Genomic DNA, 22,232 nt, shown 5'->3' with positions numbered 1-22,232 from the left:
TGATGATGATAGCTCAGAAGATGAAGAACCCATGAATGTTGAAGATGAATCAACTTTATTAGTTACTCAAGCTATTGTTTTTGCACCTGGTGAAGGACAAAAACCAATATCATTGTTTGAAGAATACGCGGAAGCATTAAATTTTATGAAAATTTATGGAGGCAAGTTAATAAAAAAACCTGATAATTTATCTTATCAAAATTGGGTTAAATCTGAAATAATGCGATCTGATAGACGATGTGCTAACGTTACGAAATTATTTTTTCTCGCTTTGAAGTTGAGAACATCAAAGATTATTTCGAGTATGAATTTTTGTCTTCGGAAAAGTAAAGTAAAATCTAATTTAACAGTTAAAGATATGTTGGATGAAACAAAATTAAAAAATATGGAGTCGAATGATAGTTTATTCAAAATATTAGTTCAAGATCGTGGATCACCGGCTTTTTGGGAAGAAAAAAAAAAAGAAGTATTCGCGTTGAATAATTACAGAAAGAGCGGAAAAGCGGGCATCGGGTTTAGGCTTGGATATCTCAATTAAAGCGCGTAAAGTATTACTCAACATAACACTAGGAATTTATTTAAATTAAATACACTCAATATTTAATATATTTAATAGCGGATTGTTAAGATAAAAGCGGATTTGTAAATTACAGCGTGGTTTGCAAAAGCGAAGCCGGTTGACACGTGGTTGAACACTTTGCCGGCACTGAAAAAGCGGTGAAATAAATGCACTGTTAACACAATTTACCTATAACAAATTAAAGCGAATTATTAGCGGTTAATTTAAGCAGTTTAAATTATAAAATTAGCGAAATGCGGTTTATTAACAAAAAGCGAAAGTAAAGAAATACTAATGGCGACTTGATGCAGCGAAAGCGTAGAAGCGAAAGATAATAACAATAGTCCGTCTTCTTCCTCGTTGAGTTGGGGAAGAAGGCTATTGCGCATGTCTAGTGGGAGCGATCAGCCAATAAAGCGGTCGATTCATGACGTGATCGAGAGGCTGATTTTCTATTGGTGGTTCGATTTTTGCGGGAACTAGCGGTGGACAGGTGCGTCTTTTGAATTTGGGTGTCCCCCAGGAGCGAGTTAATCGCTACTGGGCCTTGTTCACCGAACATTCTCCCCCGGGTTGGCGGCTGCGTCGACAAGATCATCTTCTTCATGCGTTAGTGGCAGGACACAGAGCTTTGTAATTGGACGTACCAGCTCTGTGTTAACTGTCTTAACAGTTACTACGCGGATTTGTCCATCTTCACCTGGATGGACAGCAATTACTTTGGCTAATGGCCACTTGGTTGGCGGGAGATCCTCAGTGGTGATCAGTACTACTGAACCCACCTTGATCTGGTTGCGTCGATGATGCCACTTTGAAATGGCCTGGTAGCGGTGGATGCAGTCCTGGTAGTAGCGTTTCCAGAAATGTTGAACCATTTGCTGGACTTGTTCCCAGTGCGAGAGCCGAGCAGGTTGTAAATCTGTCAGCGATGGCTCTGGGATAGCGGTCAGTGACTGTCCGATTAAGAAGTGACCTGGAGTCAGTACAGCTAGGTCAGCAGGATCTTCATTCAACGGTGTGAGCGGTCTGGAATTCAATATGGCTTCAATTTGAGCCAGTAGCGTTGAATATTGCTCAAGCGTCAACAGCGAGTCTCCGATTGTTCTTCGAAGGTGAAATTTGATAGATTTCACAGCGGCTTCCCATTTTCCTCCAAAATGTGGAGCTCCAGGCGGATTGAATTTCCAGTTCGTGCCATCTTGAGCGATCAAGGTTGATAATTCTCGTAATGTGCGGGATCCTGCAGCGAATAGTCGTTTCAGCTCTTTATCTGCTCCTACAAAATTGGTTCCACAGTCTGAATATAGCGTGTGGCAGATACCTCGGCGACTGGTGAAGTGGCGATAAGCGGCGATGAAAGCGGCAGCGGTGTAGTCAGTTACTAGCTCTAAGTGTACAGCTGAACTGAACATGCATACAAAGACTGCAATCCAGCCTTTGTATGTTTTTGCTCCACGTCCTTGAAACGTTTTCAGCGTGATAGGTCCAGCGTAGTCGAGTCCTGTATGCAAGAAGGCTCGAGTTGGCTGTACTCGTGCGGCGGGTAGTTGACCCATCAACTGTTGAGCGCGTTCTCCACGGTGTCTCGTGCAGATAACGCAGCGTAAAATAAATGATCTGACTGGAACACGGCCTCCAATGATCCAGACACTCTTGCGTAAGTCAGCGAGCGTAAGCTGAGTACCTCCGTAAAGCGTTTTGCGGTGCGAGTCATCAATCAAAATTGATGTAAGCGGTGATTGTCGCGGTAGAATCGCTGGATGCCTCTCTTCTGGGTCCAGCAATGCGTTTTTCAAGCGGCCACCGACTCTCAGGACCCCCTGATGGTCGATGAACGGAGTCAGCTTAGTGATGCTGTTATTTTTAGGCAGTCCATCACCATCTTGTAGCGTGTGAATCTCTCTAGCGAAGTATTGTCCTTGAGTGAACTTAATCAAGGTCAATTTAGCGCGCTCCAGGTCTGATGGAGTAAGCGGGTAGGCCAGCGAAGATTGTGGAACTCTTTTAAAGCGGTCGATGGCACGATGCCAGATGCTAAGCTTCCGTAGCAGTGGAAACAGCTGCGTGTAATGCGACAGTAATTGTTGGAGCAGACAATTTTCTGCTTTCCAAGTTACTAGTGTCAGACCTTGGCGTTCTTCTCGATGCGTTGCGTTGTCGGTTGGAGGCTCCAGAGTGGGCCAAGAGGATTCTGGTTCATGAAGCCAAGTTGGTCCATGCCACTAGAGAGCGTGTTGTTTCAGTTTTAGCGTAGGTATACCTCTTGAAGCGCAGTCAGCGGGGTTTTGTTTTCCTGGAATAAATTTCCAGGAGACATCTCGAAGCGTTTCTTGGATTTTTCCCACTCTATTGCGGACGAATGTCTTCCAGCGGATTGCTGGACTTTTAATCCATGCGAGAGTCACAGCGGAGTCAGTCCAGAGATTGATCCTGACATTTTCAAGCGACTGAACTTCTTTAACATGAAGTATCAGTTGTGTTAGCAACCATGCGGCAGATAATTCCAAGCGTGGGATTGTCATGGTCTTCAGCGGTGCTACTTGCGTTTTTGAACACAAAAGTGAGACCTTTGTGTTCCCATCAGCGTCAGTGACTCTCAAATAAACAGCGGCAGCCATAGCGTTTTGCGAAGCGTCTGAGAACCCGTGCAATTCCATAGTTGCTCCAGGTGCTATATTATTCCAGCGTGGAATGCGGATGGATTCGATGTTTCGAAGATCCTCGCGGTATCCAGTCCATTTGTGAATGAGTGATGGTGACAATTGTTCATCCCATGACACTCTATCTAGCCACAGATCTTGCATAAAGATCTTGGCTTTGACGACTATTGGTGCGAGAAGTCCTAGCGGATCATACAGTTTAGCGATTTCAGACAAAATAGCTCTCTTTGTCTTAGGCGTATCTGGCGGTAGCGTGTACTTGAACTGGAGAGCGTCAGTGCGTGAATTCCAGTACATGCCCAGGACTTTTACTGGTGCATCACTGATTTCTTTAAGCGGTGTATCCAGCTGCTTTTCTGGAGCGACTTCAGCAAGTAACCGTGGGCTATTGCTAGCCCATTTGGCAAGCGGGAAGCAGCTTGCTGCACACAGAGCTTTTGTTTGTACTGCAGCCTTGATAGCGTCTTCTTCGTTGTCTGCTCCACCGTAGATGTCATCTACGTAGCGTGTTTTCAACATTGGAGCAACAGCTAGCGGAAAGCGGTGTCCTTCATCCTTTACTAGTTGGATAAGCACACGTACAGCGTCAAAAGGTGCACTAGCGGTTCCGTATGTGACTGTCTTGAGACAGTAAGCGTCTATTAAGTCATTCTCATCTATCCAGAGAATGCACTGAAGCGGCCAATCAAGCGAGTCGACCTCAATCTGTCTGAACATCTTGGTGATGTCAGTAGCGAATAGAATCCTGCTGCAACGGATTCTCAGCATCACATCAAAAATGTCAATTTGCGTTTTGGGTCCTGCGTGGAGAATGTCGTTCAATGAAATTCCTGTAGATGTTGCACAGGAACCATTGAACACTGTGCGGAGCTTCGTAGTGGTACTATCAAGCTTCAATACCCCATGGTGAGGCAAGAAGTAAGCGTTTGCGGGCAATTCGTTGACTGGTACTCGTACCATGTGTCCTAGTTGAATGTATTCTGCCATGAATGCACGATACATGTCAGAATATTCTCTTTCTCGCGACAAGCGAGTTATTAATCTGCGGAGTGACCCCATAGCTGCGTTGATAGAGTCGCCAAGTTGACTCTCAAGGGCCTTAAGCGGTAATCTCACTACGTAGCGTCCATCAGGCTGTCGATAATGCGTTTGACGAAAGTGAATTTCACATTCGTCTTCTTCAGCGGTGTTGAGCGGTGAATTTCCTGATGGAACTTCTTCCTGTTCCCAAAACTTAGCGATAGCGTCTTGTAATTCAGTATCTACTGACGCATGTAGTGCTGCGTGTGATGTTGAAGCGTGTTTAGCGGTGACAGCCCCATAGACAATCCAACCAAGCGTGGTGGATTGTGCAATAGGAGCATTGCGAGGTCCTCGTTGAATCTCTGCGTTCATGATCTGTGCGGCTGGTGATGCACCTAGAATAATATCTACAGGGCGTGGCTGTAGATACTGCGGGTCAGCGAGCTTGAGATTCTCAAGATGCGGCCATTTCGGATCAGCGATCACGAACGATGGAAGATCTGCCGTCAGTGTTGGTAGAGTATGCATGCTGACATGCATTGATGCGGTCGTACACAGCGAACGAAGCTCAATTGTGCTCACACCTAGTGAGCTTCCTGCGGAGACATTGCCAATGCCCTTGAGCATGACCATGTCACGCTGTAGCGGTTGTCCAAGCTTCTTGAAGAGCGACTGTCTCATAAATGAGAGCTCTGAACCTTGATCAATCAACACTCTTGCGGTGATTGGATTATCATGATGCGGGCGTACCTGGACTAAGGCGGTAGCTAGAAATACTTGAGCGGAAAGCGGATCTGAAATAATCAACAGTTAATTTCAAGTTGTAAACGGTCTAAAGGGAACGATTAGTTGCCTGTGCGGAAGATGTAGACTGCGGTGAAGCTGGTTTCGTTGGTGCATCCAAAATGGATGGACATGTGGTGACGTTGACCACATTTTCGGCAATCTGCGGCGCGGTGCGGAACACGAAAGTTGAAGCACAAATTGCATTTTTCAACTATTTTGTGTAATTCTCCATAGCGAAGTTATTTAAGGCCCGAAGTCAAGTTTTCAGTCTTAATAAACGGAAAGTTCAGCGTACCGGTGTACGAATGACTATCAGGAGCAGCACCCGATGTGCTCTGCGATGCTCCTGACACTCGACCTTTCCTAGCGGTATTACACTTCACTTAACACAGCACAATTTTTAAGTGGAATAATAAATTAATTTAATTGAGATAGAGCCAGCCTGATCCGGCTCGAGGGACCAATGAATAATTACAGAAAGAGCGGAAAAGCGGGGATCAGGTTTAGGTTTGGATATCTCAATTAAAACGCGTAAATTATTATTAAAAATAACACTAGGAATTTATTTAAATTAAATACACTCAATATTTAATATATTTAATAGCGGATTGTTAAGATAAAAGCGGATTTGTAAATTACAGCGTGGTTTGCAAAAGCGAAGCCGGTTGACGCGTGGTTGAACACTTTGCCGGCACTGAAAAAGCAGTGAAATAAATGCACTGTTAACACAATTTACCTATAACAAATTAAAGCGAATTATTAGCGGTTAATTTAAGCAGTTTAAATTATAAAATTAGCGAAATGCGGTTTATTAACAAAAAGCGAAAGTAAAGAAATACTAATGGCGACTTGATGCAGCGAAAGCGTAGAAGCGAAAGATAATAACAATAGTCCGTCTTCTTCCTCGTTGAGTTGGGGAAGAAGGCTATTGCGCATGTCTAGTGGGAGCGATCAGCCAATAAAGCGGTCGATTCATGACGTGATCGAGAGGCTGATTTTCTATTGGCGGTTCGATTTTTGCGGGAACTAGCGGTGGACAGGTGCGTCTCTTGAATTTAGGTGTCCCCCAGGAGTGAGTTAATCGCTACTGGGCCTTGTTCACCGAACACGCGTTAATCCGACAATATGGCCCTCCAACATTTTTCTTTACGTTATCAGCAGCTGAGTGTCATTGGCCTGAGTTAATAATTATTTTGAAAAAAATTGTCGATAACGAAGATTGCACAGTTCAAGAAGTTGAAAAATTTGATTTCATAGAAAAAGCTAGATTAATTAGAAGATGATCCTGTAACAGTGGCAAGATATTTCGATTATCGAATCAGACAATTATTTAAAGTTATCAGAGAGAAAAATAGTATATTTCAAGAAAATTATGTAACTGAACATTATATTAGAGTAGAATTTCAACAGAGAGGCTCTCCTCATGTTCATTGTTTAATTTGGCTAAAAGACTCTCCTAAATATGACGATGAAGATACCGACAATCTTACTGTAATTGCATTCGTTGATAAATTTATTTCGTGCTCTAACAAACAAATTACAGAAAAAGTTTTGAAATTACAAACTCATAAGCATACGTTTACATGTAGAAAGGGAACGAAGAGAATGAAGTGTCGATTCGATATTCCATTCTTTCCAATGTATAAAACATCTATTTTATTACCATTACAAGAAACTGAAAAAAGTGAAAAAAAATCATTACGAGAAAAACGTGAAGAGATACAAAAACTTTTAGAGAATAATTACAAAAATAAAGTTGTCATAACGATTGAAGAGATGTTGAGTACATTAAAACTAACTCATGATGCATATATAAAAATTATTCGTAGTGGTTTAAGTCGACCAACTGTATGCTTCGAAGAAATCCAGATGAATGCATGATTAATCCTTATAACTATGAATTATTAAACTTACATTTGGCTAATATGGATATTCAATTTATTTTGGATGTGTATTCTTGTGCAAGTTACGTATTGAATTATTTAAATAAATCTGTCTCTGGTCTTTCACGACTTATGTATAATGTTGTCGATGAAGTAAAGAAAGGAAATTACACATTAAAAGAACAATTAAGAATACTTGGCAATGCATTTCTCAAAGCAAGTGAATTTAGTGCACAAGAAGCAGTTTATTATATTTTGTCGCTTTCACTTTCAATGTGTTCACGACAAAGTATAATGATTAATACGAATTGTCCAGAAAAAAGAATTAATGTAATAAAATCTAAAAACGATCTGAAAGCTTTATCGCCAGATTCTACAGATATTTACGTTAAAAGTTTAATCGATCACTATGCATGTCGGCCAAAGGAATTGGAAAATCTTTGCTTAGCATCATTTTTTGCTTGGTATACATTTTCTAAGAAAGAAAATAATAAAGGTAATAAAAGTTTTAGTGATGAAGAACAAGAAACAAGTGATGAAAAATCAAATTCTGAATCCAAAATTTTCAAGTTAATTGATGATTCAGGTTATGTCTATCGGCGTACAAAATCTAAAATAATTAGATTTATTAATTTCCGTGCACAAATAGACCCTAAAGAGTTCGTTAGAGAAAATGTAATGTTATTCGTACCTTGGCGTAATGAAATGGTTATGATTGCAGCTGCTAATCAATTATTTTTAGCAAATCGCGATATAATTAAAAAACATCGAGCTGAATTTGTTTACGATGAAGATATTGAGAATAAATTAAATGAAGCTAAGAATGCAATTAATGAAGTGGAAAGTGATGATGATAGTACTGATGACATACAGACTCCAACAAATTTGGAAGTTTTCGCTAGTTTTACTGAGGAAGGAGACATTGCTATCGATAATAATGAAGCTGAGGAGAAGACACATAATAAAAATAATGATTTGATCTATATATCAGTTCCACGGTTGATTGAAGAAGATAATTACATTGACTTGGTTTGTACTCTGAACGAAAAACAGAGAAGATTTCTATTACACATATTACATCGTTTTAAAATAAAATCTCTACCTTTTTATCATTGTGTTATTGGTGGAGCTGGTGTGGGAAAATCTCGGTTGATTGAAGCTGTTCATCAAGCAGTACTTCGTTTTATTAATTCAAATTCAAATAACCTCGAATCTACTAAAATATTATTATGTGCTCCGACAGGTAAAGCGGCCTTTGGAATAAAAGGAACAACTTTACATGCAAGTTTTGTATTGCCTTTTAATCAATGTTCTGCTGAACTCACTCCGTTAAGTAGTAGCACCCGAAATACTTTATTTACTAAGTTAAAAGATCTCTGCCTTATTATTATTGATGAAATTAGTATGGTTGGGTCAAAAATGATACATCAGGTTGACTGTCGATTAAAACAAATATTCCAAACTTCAAAACCTTTTGGTGGAATATCAGTGATTGTATTCGGTGATTTTAATCAATTAGCTCCTGTAGGTGACAGATATATATTTCAATGTCATTCGAAAGACCCATATGGAGCTATAATTGGTAACCCTTTGTGGAACTTATTTTCTAGTTTTCAGTTAACAGAAATAATGCGGCAAAAAGATGATGCTGATTTTGCTATAGCTCTTAATAATTTGGCTAATGGTAAAATATCAGATAAGGATTTGAATCTTTTCAAATCTAGAATAGTGAGCAGTGAAGATAAAATTCCAAAAAATGTAATTTATTTATTCCGTACTAATGAAGAAGTAAATTTATATAATAACAATATAATAAATAAAGACCCAAAGAAAAAAACTTCATATGCTTGTGATAAAGTAACAGGTAAAGCTAGTGAAAAGATGAAGCAACGATTATTAACTATATCTTAAACTTTAGAAATTAAAAATTCACAAGGATTGCCATATTTATTACCTCTGAGTATTGGTATCAAATATATGTTGACTGTTAATATAGATGTTGAAGACAGTCTTGTAAATGGTGCTGTTGGAGTATTAAAAGACTATGAATTTGATTCTACCGGAAAAATATTCAGACTTTGGTTGGATTTTTCAGATGAAAGTATCGGTAGAAAAAGGAGAAAAGCAATTTTTAAAAATGTACAGAACAACTGGACGGCAATAGATAAGATCACCAGAAATATTCAACCGATGAAAAGTGTAATTTCAGTAATTCGTAATCAATTCCCTTTAGTGCCATCCGAAGCAATAACAATACACAAAAGTCAAGGAGGAACATATGAATCAGTAGTTGTACATTTTCAAAAAGGGATGAGAAGAAATGAGCTATATGTGGCTTTCAGTCGGTGTACTAAGCTAAGTGGTTTATACATAATTGGCGACTTATTTATTTCTTTATCATCAAATCTTTACGATAAAATACACATGGAAATAAGGCGAATTTTACGCTTCAAACTGACTCTGTCGTGCTTCTTCATTGGCGGAAGTAACTATGACTCTCTTGAGGGAGTGAGGGCGAACTCAAGAGAACATAGTCAAGCAAGCAATTTCCTTTCCGTGGGTTTCGCCATAAGTAAGGTAACATTGAAAGGCATCCCTCGATGCGTTACCCCAAACTAAAAATTGCCACTGCGCTTTCCATTGCTGTTCTTTTATTATATTTTGGAAAGCAATACGTCCCGTCAAAAGGGATACGAATGAAGCAAGTGACTTTCTTTCATGAAGTTTGATGAGTAGGTAGTGTGACCCTAGTCATGTTACTGAAAATCAAAAGTCACCACTGCAAGGTAGAGCAACCTAACTCTGGTAGGAACTCTCCCCATGGGAGCTTCTTTATTATTATCTTGTTATTATCATTTGTCACCAGAGAAAGGGGAGTTACGCCCCCTGCCTGCTCGAGTACGGTGTTAGTTGGACCTTGCGACTTTCACCAAGAAAACTATACTTCCAATGCCCAATCTCTGTCCTACTAGCTTAGGACAGAGCAACGGATTTGGATTATAGAGTTAATGCAAGGTAGAGGACTGCGAAGGCACCTCGCCCTATCACTCAAGGGATATACATCAGCAGGCTGGAGCATCATGGGTTGCGGTCCAGCCGGATCTAAACTACGTAAAGGCCAAAACGGCCAAGGTAGATAGGGCTACCAAAGACAGATCGAGGTTGTCAATGGCTGAACACGGCAGTCAAAGGTAGAGGGGACTACCAAGGTAGAAGGTGGCTACCTGAGTAAATTACACACAATGCAGGATGATTGGGTTCTCGTCCTGCACTATAACCCCAAGTGGGGAGTGCAAGTCACTCATCTTGCCCACAGTCGTAGATCACGGGGGACCGCAAGGCTGGCTGTGACAGCTGCTGCTGGTGATCTGAGTAAAATCCTCCGGCTGATTCCTCATGGGGAGGCTCAGCAAAGTTCTGCCCCGGTTATCCGAGGGTTTCTACGTAACACGTAACCACCCGAGGTAACATGAGAGGTTCCTTTCTGCCCCGGTTTCCAAGGGTATCACGCAGCACTTAATCTGTGCGTCTTTTCTTTGAAAGTACAAAGGCCGGAGGTCGTGTGTAGTGAATGTGGCAGAACACTGTAATGTTTCTGCACAATTCCTGTGCTGTGTGGTCACCTGAGGAGACGATGGAGGTTTGTGCGCTCAGAGAACTAGTCGTGTGTGGGTGTGCGTGTGCTTCGGCATGCGCGCCCCATGCATGACTTTTTTCTCGTTAAGGAGATTTTTCGTTTGTTTTCTTTCATTATACTTTTCGGAAGCAATACGAATGAATTTCCGGCGGGGACCCTGGAGAGTTTGTTCGCATCTTTATTATTATCTTATTTTATTATATCTTCCAAAGCAATACGAATGGATTTCTGACAGGCACCGCAGCAAAACCCTGCTCCGCTATACCGGTGACAAGCCCGGGGCCCTATCTATGACGGGGAAGGAGAAGTCGGAGGAGTAAAACCTCGTGAAAAACCAGGTCCATCTGGCTCCGGATGGTAACTACCTGTAAGGGCCCCAGACTTGGGTGACGGTCCTACTTCATTTGTGTCGTGATTTACGTGCCACGGGTTGATAGTTTAGCACCAGTACCTACTGGCCTGCTTACATAACTTGAATGACTCTTATGTGGCTATAACGAAATCACTGCAAATGCGACCTCGAACAATAATGGACACAGTCTACTATTGCGTTTCGGGAAAAGTCGACCCTTCCGCTCCAACCGAGCAATAGCCGTCTTCGGACGAGCGGGAGGTTGCAGCTTTATTCCCCGGCTCCCAAGGGCTTTATGCAACACTTAATCTGTGAGCTATTCTTCGAGAAGGGCCGGAGGTCGTGTGTGATGGACGTGGTGGCGCCAGCCGTCATGTTCCTCGTACAATTCCTGTGTCTGTATAATGCCTGAGGTGACGAGTGAGGATCTCTCTTCTTTTCTCTTTTCAGCTAAACCTAAAATCCCAACTGACTAACGTAGTGAGGGTGTAAGACAGGGGGGTTGCAAATCTTGTCAAAACGTAGCGGTGCCAAACGGTTGGCAACTTTTTTGGTCTCGTTAAACACGCCCGAGAGGGCAAATGCTATCGGTTATAGGTGTTACCAGCTCTTATAGCTTAAATTAAATTGGTCAGGACAGAATCGACGAGCCTCGGATAGGTGACGCACCCACGTTCGGTGGTCACCAAACTCTCTCGACCGTTCGATGGAGCGCCAGAATAACCAACCGCGTTTCTCCAATCGAGCTGCTATCTGACGCTCCCGTTCATCGCCGGCACGCGGACTCGGGATCGCGTACGTGTCCGGGTAAGTTCGCGAAAGTAACACGGAAACAGCTAATGCCTCTAGCCACGCGACCTTGTCTAGTTAAACTCACGCGATTAAACTTAGAAGAGGCAAAACCAAGTAGCAGGGGAGAATTCGAATCTTGCACGCGAAGCATCAACCGGCGAAGATGCACAGGGCCGACTAGATACACCCTCAGAGGGTCCGCGATTTCGGGAAATTTAGATGGGCTCGCGCCGGGCGTTAGGTCAAATCATAAGTCTCCGCACGCGACCCGGGGAATGGAGGCTGAAGGTTTTCGGGTTTTGCAGGCGAATTTGCGGAACGACAGAGCAGGGACCCTGGAGGCAAGTCAGTTGTGGGAGGAAAAACGTATTGATGTTCTCCTCTTGCAAGAGCCATACGCAGCGTACAGTAAGAATAATAATAGTTTCAAGATACCTGGGTTCGGTTGCGGCATACAAGTCGCTGCCGAAACCAGGTCCAGGCCATATGCGGCTATTTGCTTAACAAATCCTAAGTACCAACTGCTGGTTCTTTCACAGCTTAGTACAACTCACTGCGTATGCGCTCAGATCGTGGGACCTGACACAACGTTCTTCGTAGTCTCAGCATACTTCCAGTATAAAGACGAAATAGAAACACATTTGGAGCATTTAGAAAAGGTGGTCCGAGCACTGAGAGGGAAACGGGTCTTAATATCAATGGACGCGAACGCGAAATCCGAGAGATGGGGATCCAAGACTGACGACGCGCGTGGCGAAAAGTTAGAGCAGTTTATTGACGCACACGAGTTAGAGATAGTCAACAACGCGAGGGAGGGTCCGACGTTCGAATCAACAAACGGGAGTTCGTATATCGATGTGACACTCGTCACGCCTAAAATCGCGAGTAGCATTCTAAGCTGGTCCATTAAGAGGAGTTGGGTGCAGAATACTGACCACTACCCGATTGAGATCACTCTGGGGGCTAAATCGGGGGAGGAGGATGGCGTACAGGCGGACCCCAAAAGGTTTAACTTAACGTTGGCCAATTGGGAAAAGTTTGACGAAGTCCTCTTCACGTGTGCATGCACAAACCTTGAAGGCCTTGGAGTGGAATCAGTTGAGGACGTGGAAAGGTATGCCTCTGCGCTTGGCAAATCAATTTTAGAAGCTTGCGAAGCCGCGATACCACGTAGAAAAACCCATGTAAAATCATACCCATGGTGGACCAGAAAACTAACACGCGCGAAGAGGCTAGTGCACAAAGCTAGGCGGGTATACCAAAGGGAAAGGGACGAATTAGTCAAAAATACCCTAAGCGTCAAATACAGAACATTACGGAAACAGTACTCGACAGACATAAAGCGAACGAGAGAAAGCAGCTGGCGGGACTTCGTTACAAAGAAAGGGAATCAAGAGAAGTGGGGTCCTGTTTACAGGATCTGCGCTGAAAAAGTTAGAGTCAAAAGTGCAATGTGCACACTAAGTCGTAACGGAGTATCCTCGGAAAACTTTAAGGAAACAGCCAAGTGCTTTCTCAACACGCATATCGTAGACGATGACCAAGACAATGAAACCCTCGATCAGGAAAAGATTAGAGCCAACACAATTCTACCACCTGACACCGCGGACGCCGAACCGTTCACCCCGTGCGAACTGGACAAAGCCCTAAAGACATTAAAGAACAGGAAGGCCCCGGGGCCGGATTTGATAGAAAACGAGGTAGTTAAACGCGCAGGGGTTATCCTTCGCGATCAGTTTTTAGAATTGTATAATGCCTGTCTGGCACAAGGAGTATTCCCAACAGAGTGGAAGAAGGGGGCAATAATAATGTTAGTTAAAAGCACCGACAAAAACGCAAATGACCCTAAATCTTACCGGCCAATTTGCCTCCTTTCGGGGTTAGGTAAAGTTTTCGAAAAACTTATTAAGGCGCGATTGACTACCACAGTCTTAGCAGAAGGGAACATTTCGAGCCGGCAGTTTGGCTTCACAGCCAAAAAGTCGACGGAGGATGCAATCGTGGAGATGCGCCGACTTGTAGACTCTTCAGAGAAGAGGCTAGTGGTCGGGCTTCTCTTCGATATCTCGGGCGCTTTTGACAACGTGTGGTGGCCGTTAGTACTCGAAGGTCTCAAGGCCAGAGGCTGCCCTAGAAACATATACGAGGTTATTAGGAATTACTTTGAGGACAGATCGGTCGCGCTGTCATGGGGATTTGGTAGTGAGTCGAAAACACCGACGCGAGGGTGCCCACAAGGATCAGTGCTGGGACCATTATTTTGGAACGTGATGTTCGACGCTCTCCTTCAGAGACTCGAACAGACAGAACACGGGAATAAATTCGTTGCATTTGCTGACGATTTGCTCGTCATGATAGAAGGCTCCTCAAGAAGTGAACTGGAGCGTAAGGGTCAAATAGTAGTAGATACAATACTGGAATGGTGTAATTCCGCAAAGCTCGAACTGTCGAAGTCGAAGACTGAAGCCATCTTCCTCAAGAATAAGCTTGTGTATCGCGGTCCACGAAAGGACAAAAAGAGCCCGCACCCCTATGAGGCAAAAGGAAAACAGAGGAAGCCCAAGTACGATAAACCGCCAAAAATTACGATAGGAGAGACCAACATTAAATTCAAGAAAAGCGTTAGATACTTAGGGGTGCACTTCGACGAGGGCCTTAAAGTGAAAAGTCACATCAAAACAAGGTGCGCGAAACTGAGTAGGGTATTCGGGCGCATGCGGCGTATTGCGCGAGCGGAATGGGGGTTGCGATACCCAGCTATGTCCACAATATACAGGGGTTTCTTCATGCCTATCGTCACGTATGCTGCGGCGGCTTGGAGTGACCGTTGCGATAAGGAGGACTGGAGACATCTTCGTGCACTACAGCGTCAAGCGCTCATAGCAACAACTACTGCCTACAGGACAGTGTCGCTTGACGGAATTTGCGTAGTCGCGGGTGCGATACCCATTCAACTGGTAATAGACGAACGGTGCGCTCGATACAACCTTCGTATTGGCAAACAGGCGACCCTAGGAAACGTTACCGTGCAGCCTGATGCGGAGGATCGCCTTGGAACCCTTAGAGCTGAAACCATACGTCGGTGGCAAGAACAATGGAACATATCAGAAAACGGTCGCGAAACTAGAGTCTTTTTCCCAGACGTAGCAGAACGTCTGGCAAACAAATGGATCAGTCCAAACTTTTGGCTGACCCAAATCCTAACTGGTCACGGTTGTTTTAGGGAATATCAATTCAAATACGAACACACGGAGAGTAGGTTCTGCGACGAGTGTAGGGAGAAGGGAAATGGAGAAAGGGTCGACAACGTGGAGCACTTAATGCTCGAATGCCTTGAGTACGAGCCTCAACGCGAGGTGCTCAAGGACATATGGGGTGGGAACGCGTCGTGGGTGAATGTTGCGCGTGCGATTGCCACATCCCAAAGTAACTTCAAGCTTTTAAAAGATTTCAGCAAAGTAGTAGTATGTTGCAAACTCCAGACCCAACTAGCTAATGAAAGCGCGATTAGGGACGAAGCTCAGGCATCCACCTAGGTAGAGTCGGAGCGCCTAGGCACAAGCGATATGCTCCACACAATTGTGAGGATAGTATAGAGCTTTGGATGACTGCCGTAGAATAAGATAGGGAACCAAAAACTACACAAGTGCCCGGGCACCCCACAGACGCAAACACTTACTCGTAAAGTCAATTTACACACAACACACTATACATACAACACGGTCTTCTATCGACTCCGCCTCCCCGTGGTCCCCGCTGGATACTGCTCATATTCTGCGGGTATATTTCGATGTACCCACAGGGAATGGGCTGCCAGAGGAGTCGATGAGAGTTGCACACATTTGCAATAACACGTAACTCTCAAATGCTGTTCAATGAATGTGTGCAAACACAAGAGGACAGCGGTTTTTCCTTGTCAGCGCTCTTGGTTGTGTATTGGTTAAGGTGAAGGTAGGACAAATATACGTGCGTGTATAGCTCTTTTGAGCCCAGGAAACGGCCTCTTCGGAGGTAGGCGAAAGCCTCACCATATATTCTTCGTGCTTCTTCATTAGAGACCAACATTAAATTCAAGAAAAGCGTTAGATACTTAGGGGTGCACTTCGACGAGGGCCTTAAAGTGAAAAGTCACATCAAAACAAGGTGCGCGAAACTGAGTAGGGTATTCGGGCGCATGCGGCGTATTGCGCGAGCGGAATGGGGGTTGCGATACCCAGCTATGTCCACAATATACAGGGGTTTCTTCATGCCTATCGTCACGGATGCTGCGGCGGCTTCCAGTGACCGTTGCGATAAGGAGGACTGGAGACATCTTCGTGCACTACAGCGTCAAGCGCTCATAGCAACAACTACTGCCTACAGGACAGTGTCGCTTGACGGAATTTGCGTAGTCGCGGGTGCGATACCCATTCAACTGGTAATAGACGAACGGTGCGCTCGATACAACCTTCGTATTGGCAAACAGGCGACCCTAGGAAACGTTACCGTGCAGCCTGATGCGGAGGATCGCCTTGGAACCCTTAGAGCTGAAACCATACGTCGGTGGCAAGAACAATGGAACATATCAGAAAACGGTCGCGAAACTAGAGTCTTTTTCCCAGACGTAGCAGAACGTCTGGCAAACAAATGGATCAGTCCAAACTTTTGGCTGACCCAAATCCTAACTGGTCACGGTTGTTTTAGGGAATATCAATTCAAATACGAACACACGGAGAGTAGGTTCTGCGACGAGTGTAGGGAGAAGGGAAATGGAGAAAGGGTCGACAACGTGGAGCACTTAATGCTCGAATGCCTTGAGTACGAGCCTCAACGCGAGGTGCTCAAGGACATATGGGGTGGGAACGCGGAGTGGGTGAATGTTGCGCGTGCGATTGCCACATCCCAAAGTAACTTCAAGCTTTTAAAAGATTTCAGCAAAGTAGTAGTATGTTGCAAACTCCAGACCCAACTAGCTAATGAAAGCGCGATTAGGGACGAAGCTCAGGCATCCACCTAGGTAGAGTCGGAGCGCCTAGGCAAAGCGATATGCTCCACACAATTGTGAGGATAGTATAGAGCTTTGGATGACTGCCGTAGAATAAGATAGGGAACCAAAAACTACACAAGTGCCCGGGCACCCCACAGACGCAAACACTTACTCGTAAAGTCAATTTACACACAACACACTATACATACAACACGGTCTTCTATCGACTCCGCCTCCCCGTGGTCCCCGCTGGATACTGCTCATATTCTGCGGGTATATTTCGATGTACCCACAGGGAATGGGCTGCCAGAGGAGTCGATGAGAGTTGCACACATTTGCAATAACACGTAACTCTCAAATGCTGTTCAATGAATGTGTGCAAACACAAAGAGGACAGCGGTTTTTCCTTGTCAGCGCTCCTGGTTGTGTATTGGTTAAGGTGAAGGTAGGACAAATATACGTGCGTGTATAGCTCTTTTGAGCCCAGGAAACGGCCTCTCTTCGGAGGTAGGCGAAAGCCTCACCATATATTCTGTCGTGCTTCTTCATTAGAGACCAACATTAAATTCAAGAAAAGCGTTAGATACTTAGGGGTGCACTTCGACGAGGGCCTTAAAGTGAAAAGTCACATCAAAACAAGGTGCGCGAAACTGAGTAGGGTATTCGGGCGCATGCGGCGTATTGCGCGAGCGGAATGGGGGTTGCGATACCCAGCTATGTCCACAATATACAGGGGTTTCTTCATGCCTATCGTCACGTATGCGGCGGCGGCTTGGAGTGACCGTTGCGATAAGGAGGACTGGAGACATCTTCGTGCACTACAGCGTCAAGCGCTCATAGCAACAACTACTGCCTACAGGACAGTGTCGCTTGACGGAATTTGCGTAGTCGCGGGTGCGATACCCATTCAACTGGTAATAGACGAACGGTGCGCTCGATACAACCTTCGTATTGGCAAACAGGCGACCCTAGGAAACGTTACCGTGCAGCCTGATGCGGAGGATCGCCTTGGAACCCTTAGAGCTGAAACCATACGTCGGTGGCAAGAACAATGGAACATATCAGAAAACGGTCGCGAAACTAGAGTCTTTTTCCCAGACGTAGCAGAACGTCTGGCAAACAAATGGATCAGTCCAAACTTTTGGCTGACCCAAATCCTAACTGGTCACGGTTGTTTTAGGGAATATCAATTCAAATACGAACACACGGAGAGTAGGTTCTGCGACGAGTGTAGGGAGAAGGGAAATGGAGAAAGGGTCGACAACGTGGAGCACTTAATGCTCGAATGCCTTGAGTACGAGCCTCAACGCGAGGTGCTCAAGGACATATGGGGTGGGAACGCGGAATGGGTGAATGTTGCGCGTGCGATTGCCACATCCCAAAGTAACTTCAAGCTTTTAAAAGATTTCAGCAAAGTAGTAGTATGTTGCAAACTCCAGACCCAACTAGCTAATGAAAGCGCGATTAGGGACGAAGCTCAGGCATCCACCTAGGTAGAGTCGGAGCGCCTAGGCAAAAGCGATATGCTCCACACAATTGTGAGGATAGTATAGAGCTTTGGATGACTGCCGTAGAATAAGATAGGGAACCAAAAACTACACAAGTGCCCGGGCACCCCACAGACGCAAACACTTACTCGTAAAGTCAATTTACACACAACACACTACACATACAACACGGTCTTCTATCGACTCCGCCTCCCCGTGGTCCCCGCTGGATACTGCTCATATTCTGCGGGTATATTTCGATGTACCCACAGGGAATGGGCTGCCAGAGGAGTCGATGAGAGTTGCACACATTTGCAATAACACGTAACTCTCAAATGCTGTTCAATGAATGTGTGCAAACACAAGAGGACAGCGGTTTTTCCTTGTCAGCGCTCTTGGTTGTGTATTGGTTAAGGTGAAGGTAGGACAAATATACGTGCGTGTATAGCTCTTTTGAGCCCAGGAAACGGCCTCTTCGGAGGTAGGCGAAAGCCTCACCATATATTCTTCGTGCTTCTTCATTGGCGGGAGTAACTATGACTCTCTTAAGGGAGTGAGGGCGAACTTAAGAGAACATAGTTAAGCAAGCAATTCCCTTTCCGTGGGTCCCGCCATAAGTAAGGTAACATTGAAAGGCATCCCTCGATGCGTTACCCCAAACCAAGAATTGCCACTGCGCTTTCGGTTGTAGGTGTTACCAGCTCCTACAACTTAAATAAACCGGTCAGGAAAATACGGCAAAGCCTCGGATAGGTGACGCTCCCACGTTCGGTGGTCACCAAACTCTTTCGACCGTTCGACGGAGCGCCAGAGTAGCCAACCGCGTTTCTCCGAACGAGCTGCTACCTGACGCTCCCGTCCATCGCCGGCCCGCGAATTCGGCATCGCGATCGCGTTGGTGTAAGCTCGCGGAACCATTACGTATAGAACAGCTAATGCCTCTAGCTACGCGACCCTGTTTGGTTAAACTCACGCGATTGAACCGAGAAGAGGTAAATCCAAGTAGAAGGGGGGTTTCCGAATCTTACTCGCGAAGCATCGACCGGCGAAGATGCCTAGGGACGACTAAAAACACCCTCAGAGGGTCCGCGAACTCGGCAAACTTAGATGGGCTCGCGCCGGGCGTTAGGTCGAATCGAAAGTCTCCGCACGCGACCCGGGGAATGGGGGTTGAAGGTCTTCGAGTTTTGCAGGCGAATTTGCGGAACGACAAAGCTGGGACTCTGGAGGCGAGTCAGTTGTGGGAGGAAAAACGTATTGATGTTCTCCTTCTACAAGAGCCATACGCAGCACATAGTAATAATAGTTTCAAAATACCTGGGTTCGGTTGCGGCATACAAGTTGCTGCCGAAACCAGGTCTAGGCCATATGCGGCCATTTGCTTAACAAATCCTAAATACCAGTTGCTGGTTTTATCACAACTTAGTACAACCCACTGCGTATGCGCTCAGATCATGGGACCTGACACATCGTTCTTCGTAGTCTCGGCATACTTCCAGTACAAAGACGAAATAGACATGCATTTAAAGCACTTAGAGAAAGTGGTCCGAGCACTGAGAGGGAAACGAGTATTAATATCAATGGACGCGAACGCGAAATCCGAGAGATGGGGATCCGAGACTGACGACGCGCGTGGCGAAAAGTTAGAGCAATTTATTGACGCACACGAGTTAGAGATAATCAACATTGCGAGGGAGGGTCCGACGTTTGAATCAACTAACGGGAGTTCGTATATCGATGTGACACTTGTCACGCCTAAACTCGCGAGTAGCATTCTTAGCTGGTCCATTAAGAGAAGTTGGGTGCAGATTACTGACCACTACCCAATCGAGATCACTCTAGGAGCTAAATCGGGGGAGAAGGATGGCGCACAGGCAGACCCCAAGAGGTTCAACCTAACGTTTGCCAATTGGGAAAAGTTTGACGAAATCCTTTTCTTGTGTGCGTGCACAAACCTTGATGGCCTTGGAGTGGAATCGGTTGAGGACGTGGAGAGGTATGCTTCTGCACTTGGCAAATCGATCTTAGAAGCTTGCGAAGCCGCGATTCCGCGTAGGAAAACCCATGTAAAATCATACCCATGGTGGACCAGGAAATTAACACGCGCGAAGAAGCTGGTGAACAAAGCCAGACGGGTATATCAAAGGGAAAGGGACGATTTAGTTAAAAATACCCTAAGCGTCAAATACAGAACACTACGGAAACAATACTCGGCAGACATAAATCGGATGAGAGAAAGCAGCTGGCGGGACTTCGTTACGAAGAAAGGTAATCAAGAAAAGTGGGGTCCTATTTACAGAACCTGCGCAGAAAAAGTAAGAGTCAAAAGTGCAATGCGCACGCTAAATCGTAACGGAGCATCCACGGAAAACTTTAAGGAAACAGCCAGGTGTTTTCTCGAGACGCATATTGTAGACGATGACCAGGACAACGAAACCCCCGGTCAGGAAAAGATTAGAGCCAACACAATTTTACTACCTGACACCGCGGACGCCGAACCGTTCACCCCACGCGAATTGGACAAGGTCTTAAAAACACTGAAAAACAAGAAGGCCCCGGGGCCGGACTTGATAGAAAACGAGGTAGTTAAACGCGCAGGGGTTATCCTTCGCGAACAGTTTTTAGAGCTATATAATGCTTGCCTGGCGCTAGGAGCATTCCCAAAAGAGTGGAAGAAGGGGGCAATCATAATGTTAGTTAAAAGCACAGACAAAAACGCAAATGACCCTAAATCTTACCGGCCAATTTGCCTCCTTTCGGGTTTAGGTAAGGTGTTCGAGAAGCTCATAAAAGAGCGACTTACCACCACAGTCTTAGCGGAGGGGAACATTTCGAGCCGACAGTTTGGCTTCACAGCCAAAAAGTCGACGGAAGATGCAATTGTGGAGATGCGCCGATTGGTAGACTCTTCAGAGAAGAGACTGGTGGTCGGACTTCTCTTCGATATCTCTGGCGCTTTTGACAACGTGTGGTGGCCGTTAGTACTCGAGGGCCTCAAGGCCAGAGGCTGCCCTAGCAACATTTACGCGGTAATTCGGAATTACTTTGAGGACAGATCGGTCGCGCTGTCATGGGGTTTTGGTAGCGAGTCGAAAACGCCAACGCGAGGGTGCCCGCAAGGATCAGTGCTAGGACCATTATTTTGGAACATCATGTTCGACGATCTCCTTAAGAGACTCGAACTGACAGAACACGGGAATAAATTTGTTGCGTTTGCTGACGATTTGCTCGTCCTAGTAGAAGGCTCTTCGAGAAAAGAAATAGAGCATAATAGTCAAATAGTAGTAGATAATATACTGGAATGGTGCTGTTCCGCAAAGCTCGAGCTGTCGAAGTCGAAGACTGAAGCCATCTTCCTCAAGAACGAATTTGTACATCGCGGTCCACGTAAGGATAAAAAGAGCCCGTACCCCTATGAAGCAAAAGGACGACAGAGAAAGCCCAAATACGATAACAAACCGCCAAAAATAATGATAGGAGACTCCAAAGTCAAATTCAAATCGAGCGTTAGATACTTAGGGGTACACTTCGACGAGGGCCTCAAAGTGAAAAACCACATTAAAACAAGGCTCGCGAAACTAAGTAGGGTATTCGGGCGCATGCGGCGTATTGCGCGGGCAGAATGGGGATTGCGATACCCAGCTATGTCCACCATATACAAGGGTTTCTTTATGCCTGTCGTCACATATGCGGCGGCAGCCTGGAGTGACCGTTGCGATAGGGAGGACTGGAGACATCTTCGAGCACTTCAGCGTCAAGCGCTGATAACAACAACTACTGCCTACAGGACAGTTTCGCTTGAGGGGATTTGCGTAGTCGCGGGGGCAGTGCCCATTCAGCTCGTAATAGACGAACGGTGCGCGCGATACAGCCTCCGTATCGGCAAACAGGCTACCCTTGGAAACGTCACCGTGCAGCCAGATGCGGAGAATCGCCTAGTCACCCTTAGAACTGAAACCATACGTCGGTGGCAAGAACAATGGGATACATTAGAGAACGGCCGCGAAACTAAAGTCTTCTTTCCAGACGTAGCAGAGCGTCTAACAAACAAATGGATCAGCCCTAACTTCTGGCTGACCCAAATCCT

At 45.1% G+C, this 22,232-nt stretch overlaps 1 protein-coding gene across 1 annotated transcript; it reads right to left on the bottom strand.

Moving 5' to 3' along the window:
• Nucleotides 1–1,110: 1,110 nt before the first annotated feature.
• LOC123259045 lies at nt 1,111–5,159 on the bottom strand. Its single transcript, XM_044719308.1, has 3 exons — nt 5,096–5,159; nt 2,820–5,036; nt 1,111–2,750 (listed from the first exon to the last, which is right to left on the bottom strand). Exons 1-3 carry the CDS (start codon nt 5,157–5,159, stop codon nt 1,111–1,113), a joined length of 3,921 nt encoding a protein of 1,306 aa, XP_044575243.1.
• Between the last annotated feature and the right edge of the window lie 17,073 nt (nt 5,160–22,232).

Source organism: Cotesia glomerata, linkage group LG2 (genome assembly GCF_020080835.1).
Source record: "Cotesia glomerata isolate CgM1 linkage group LG2, MPM_Cglom_v2.3, whole genome shotgun sequence".
Taxonomy (NCBI): Eukaryota; Metazoa; Arthropoda; class Insecta; order Hymenoptera; family Braconidae; genus Cotesia; species Cotesia glomerata.
The sequence above is the reverse complement of the archived record's forward strand: the minus strand, read 5'-3'. Positions and strand labels throughout refer to the sequence as shown.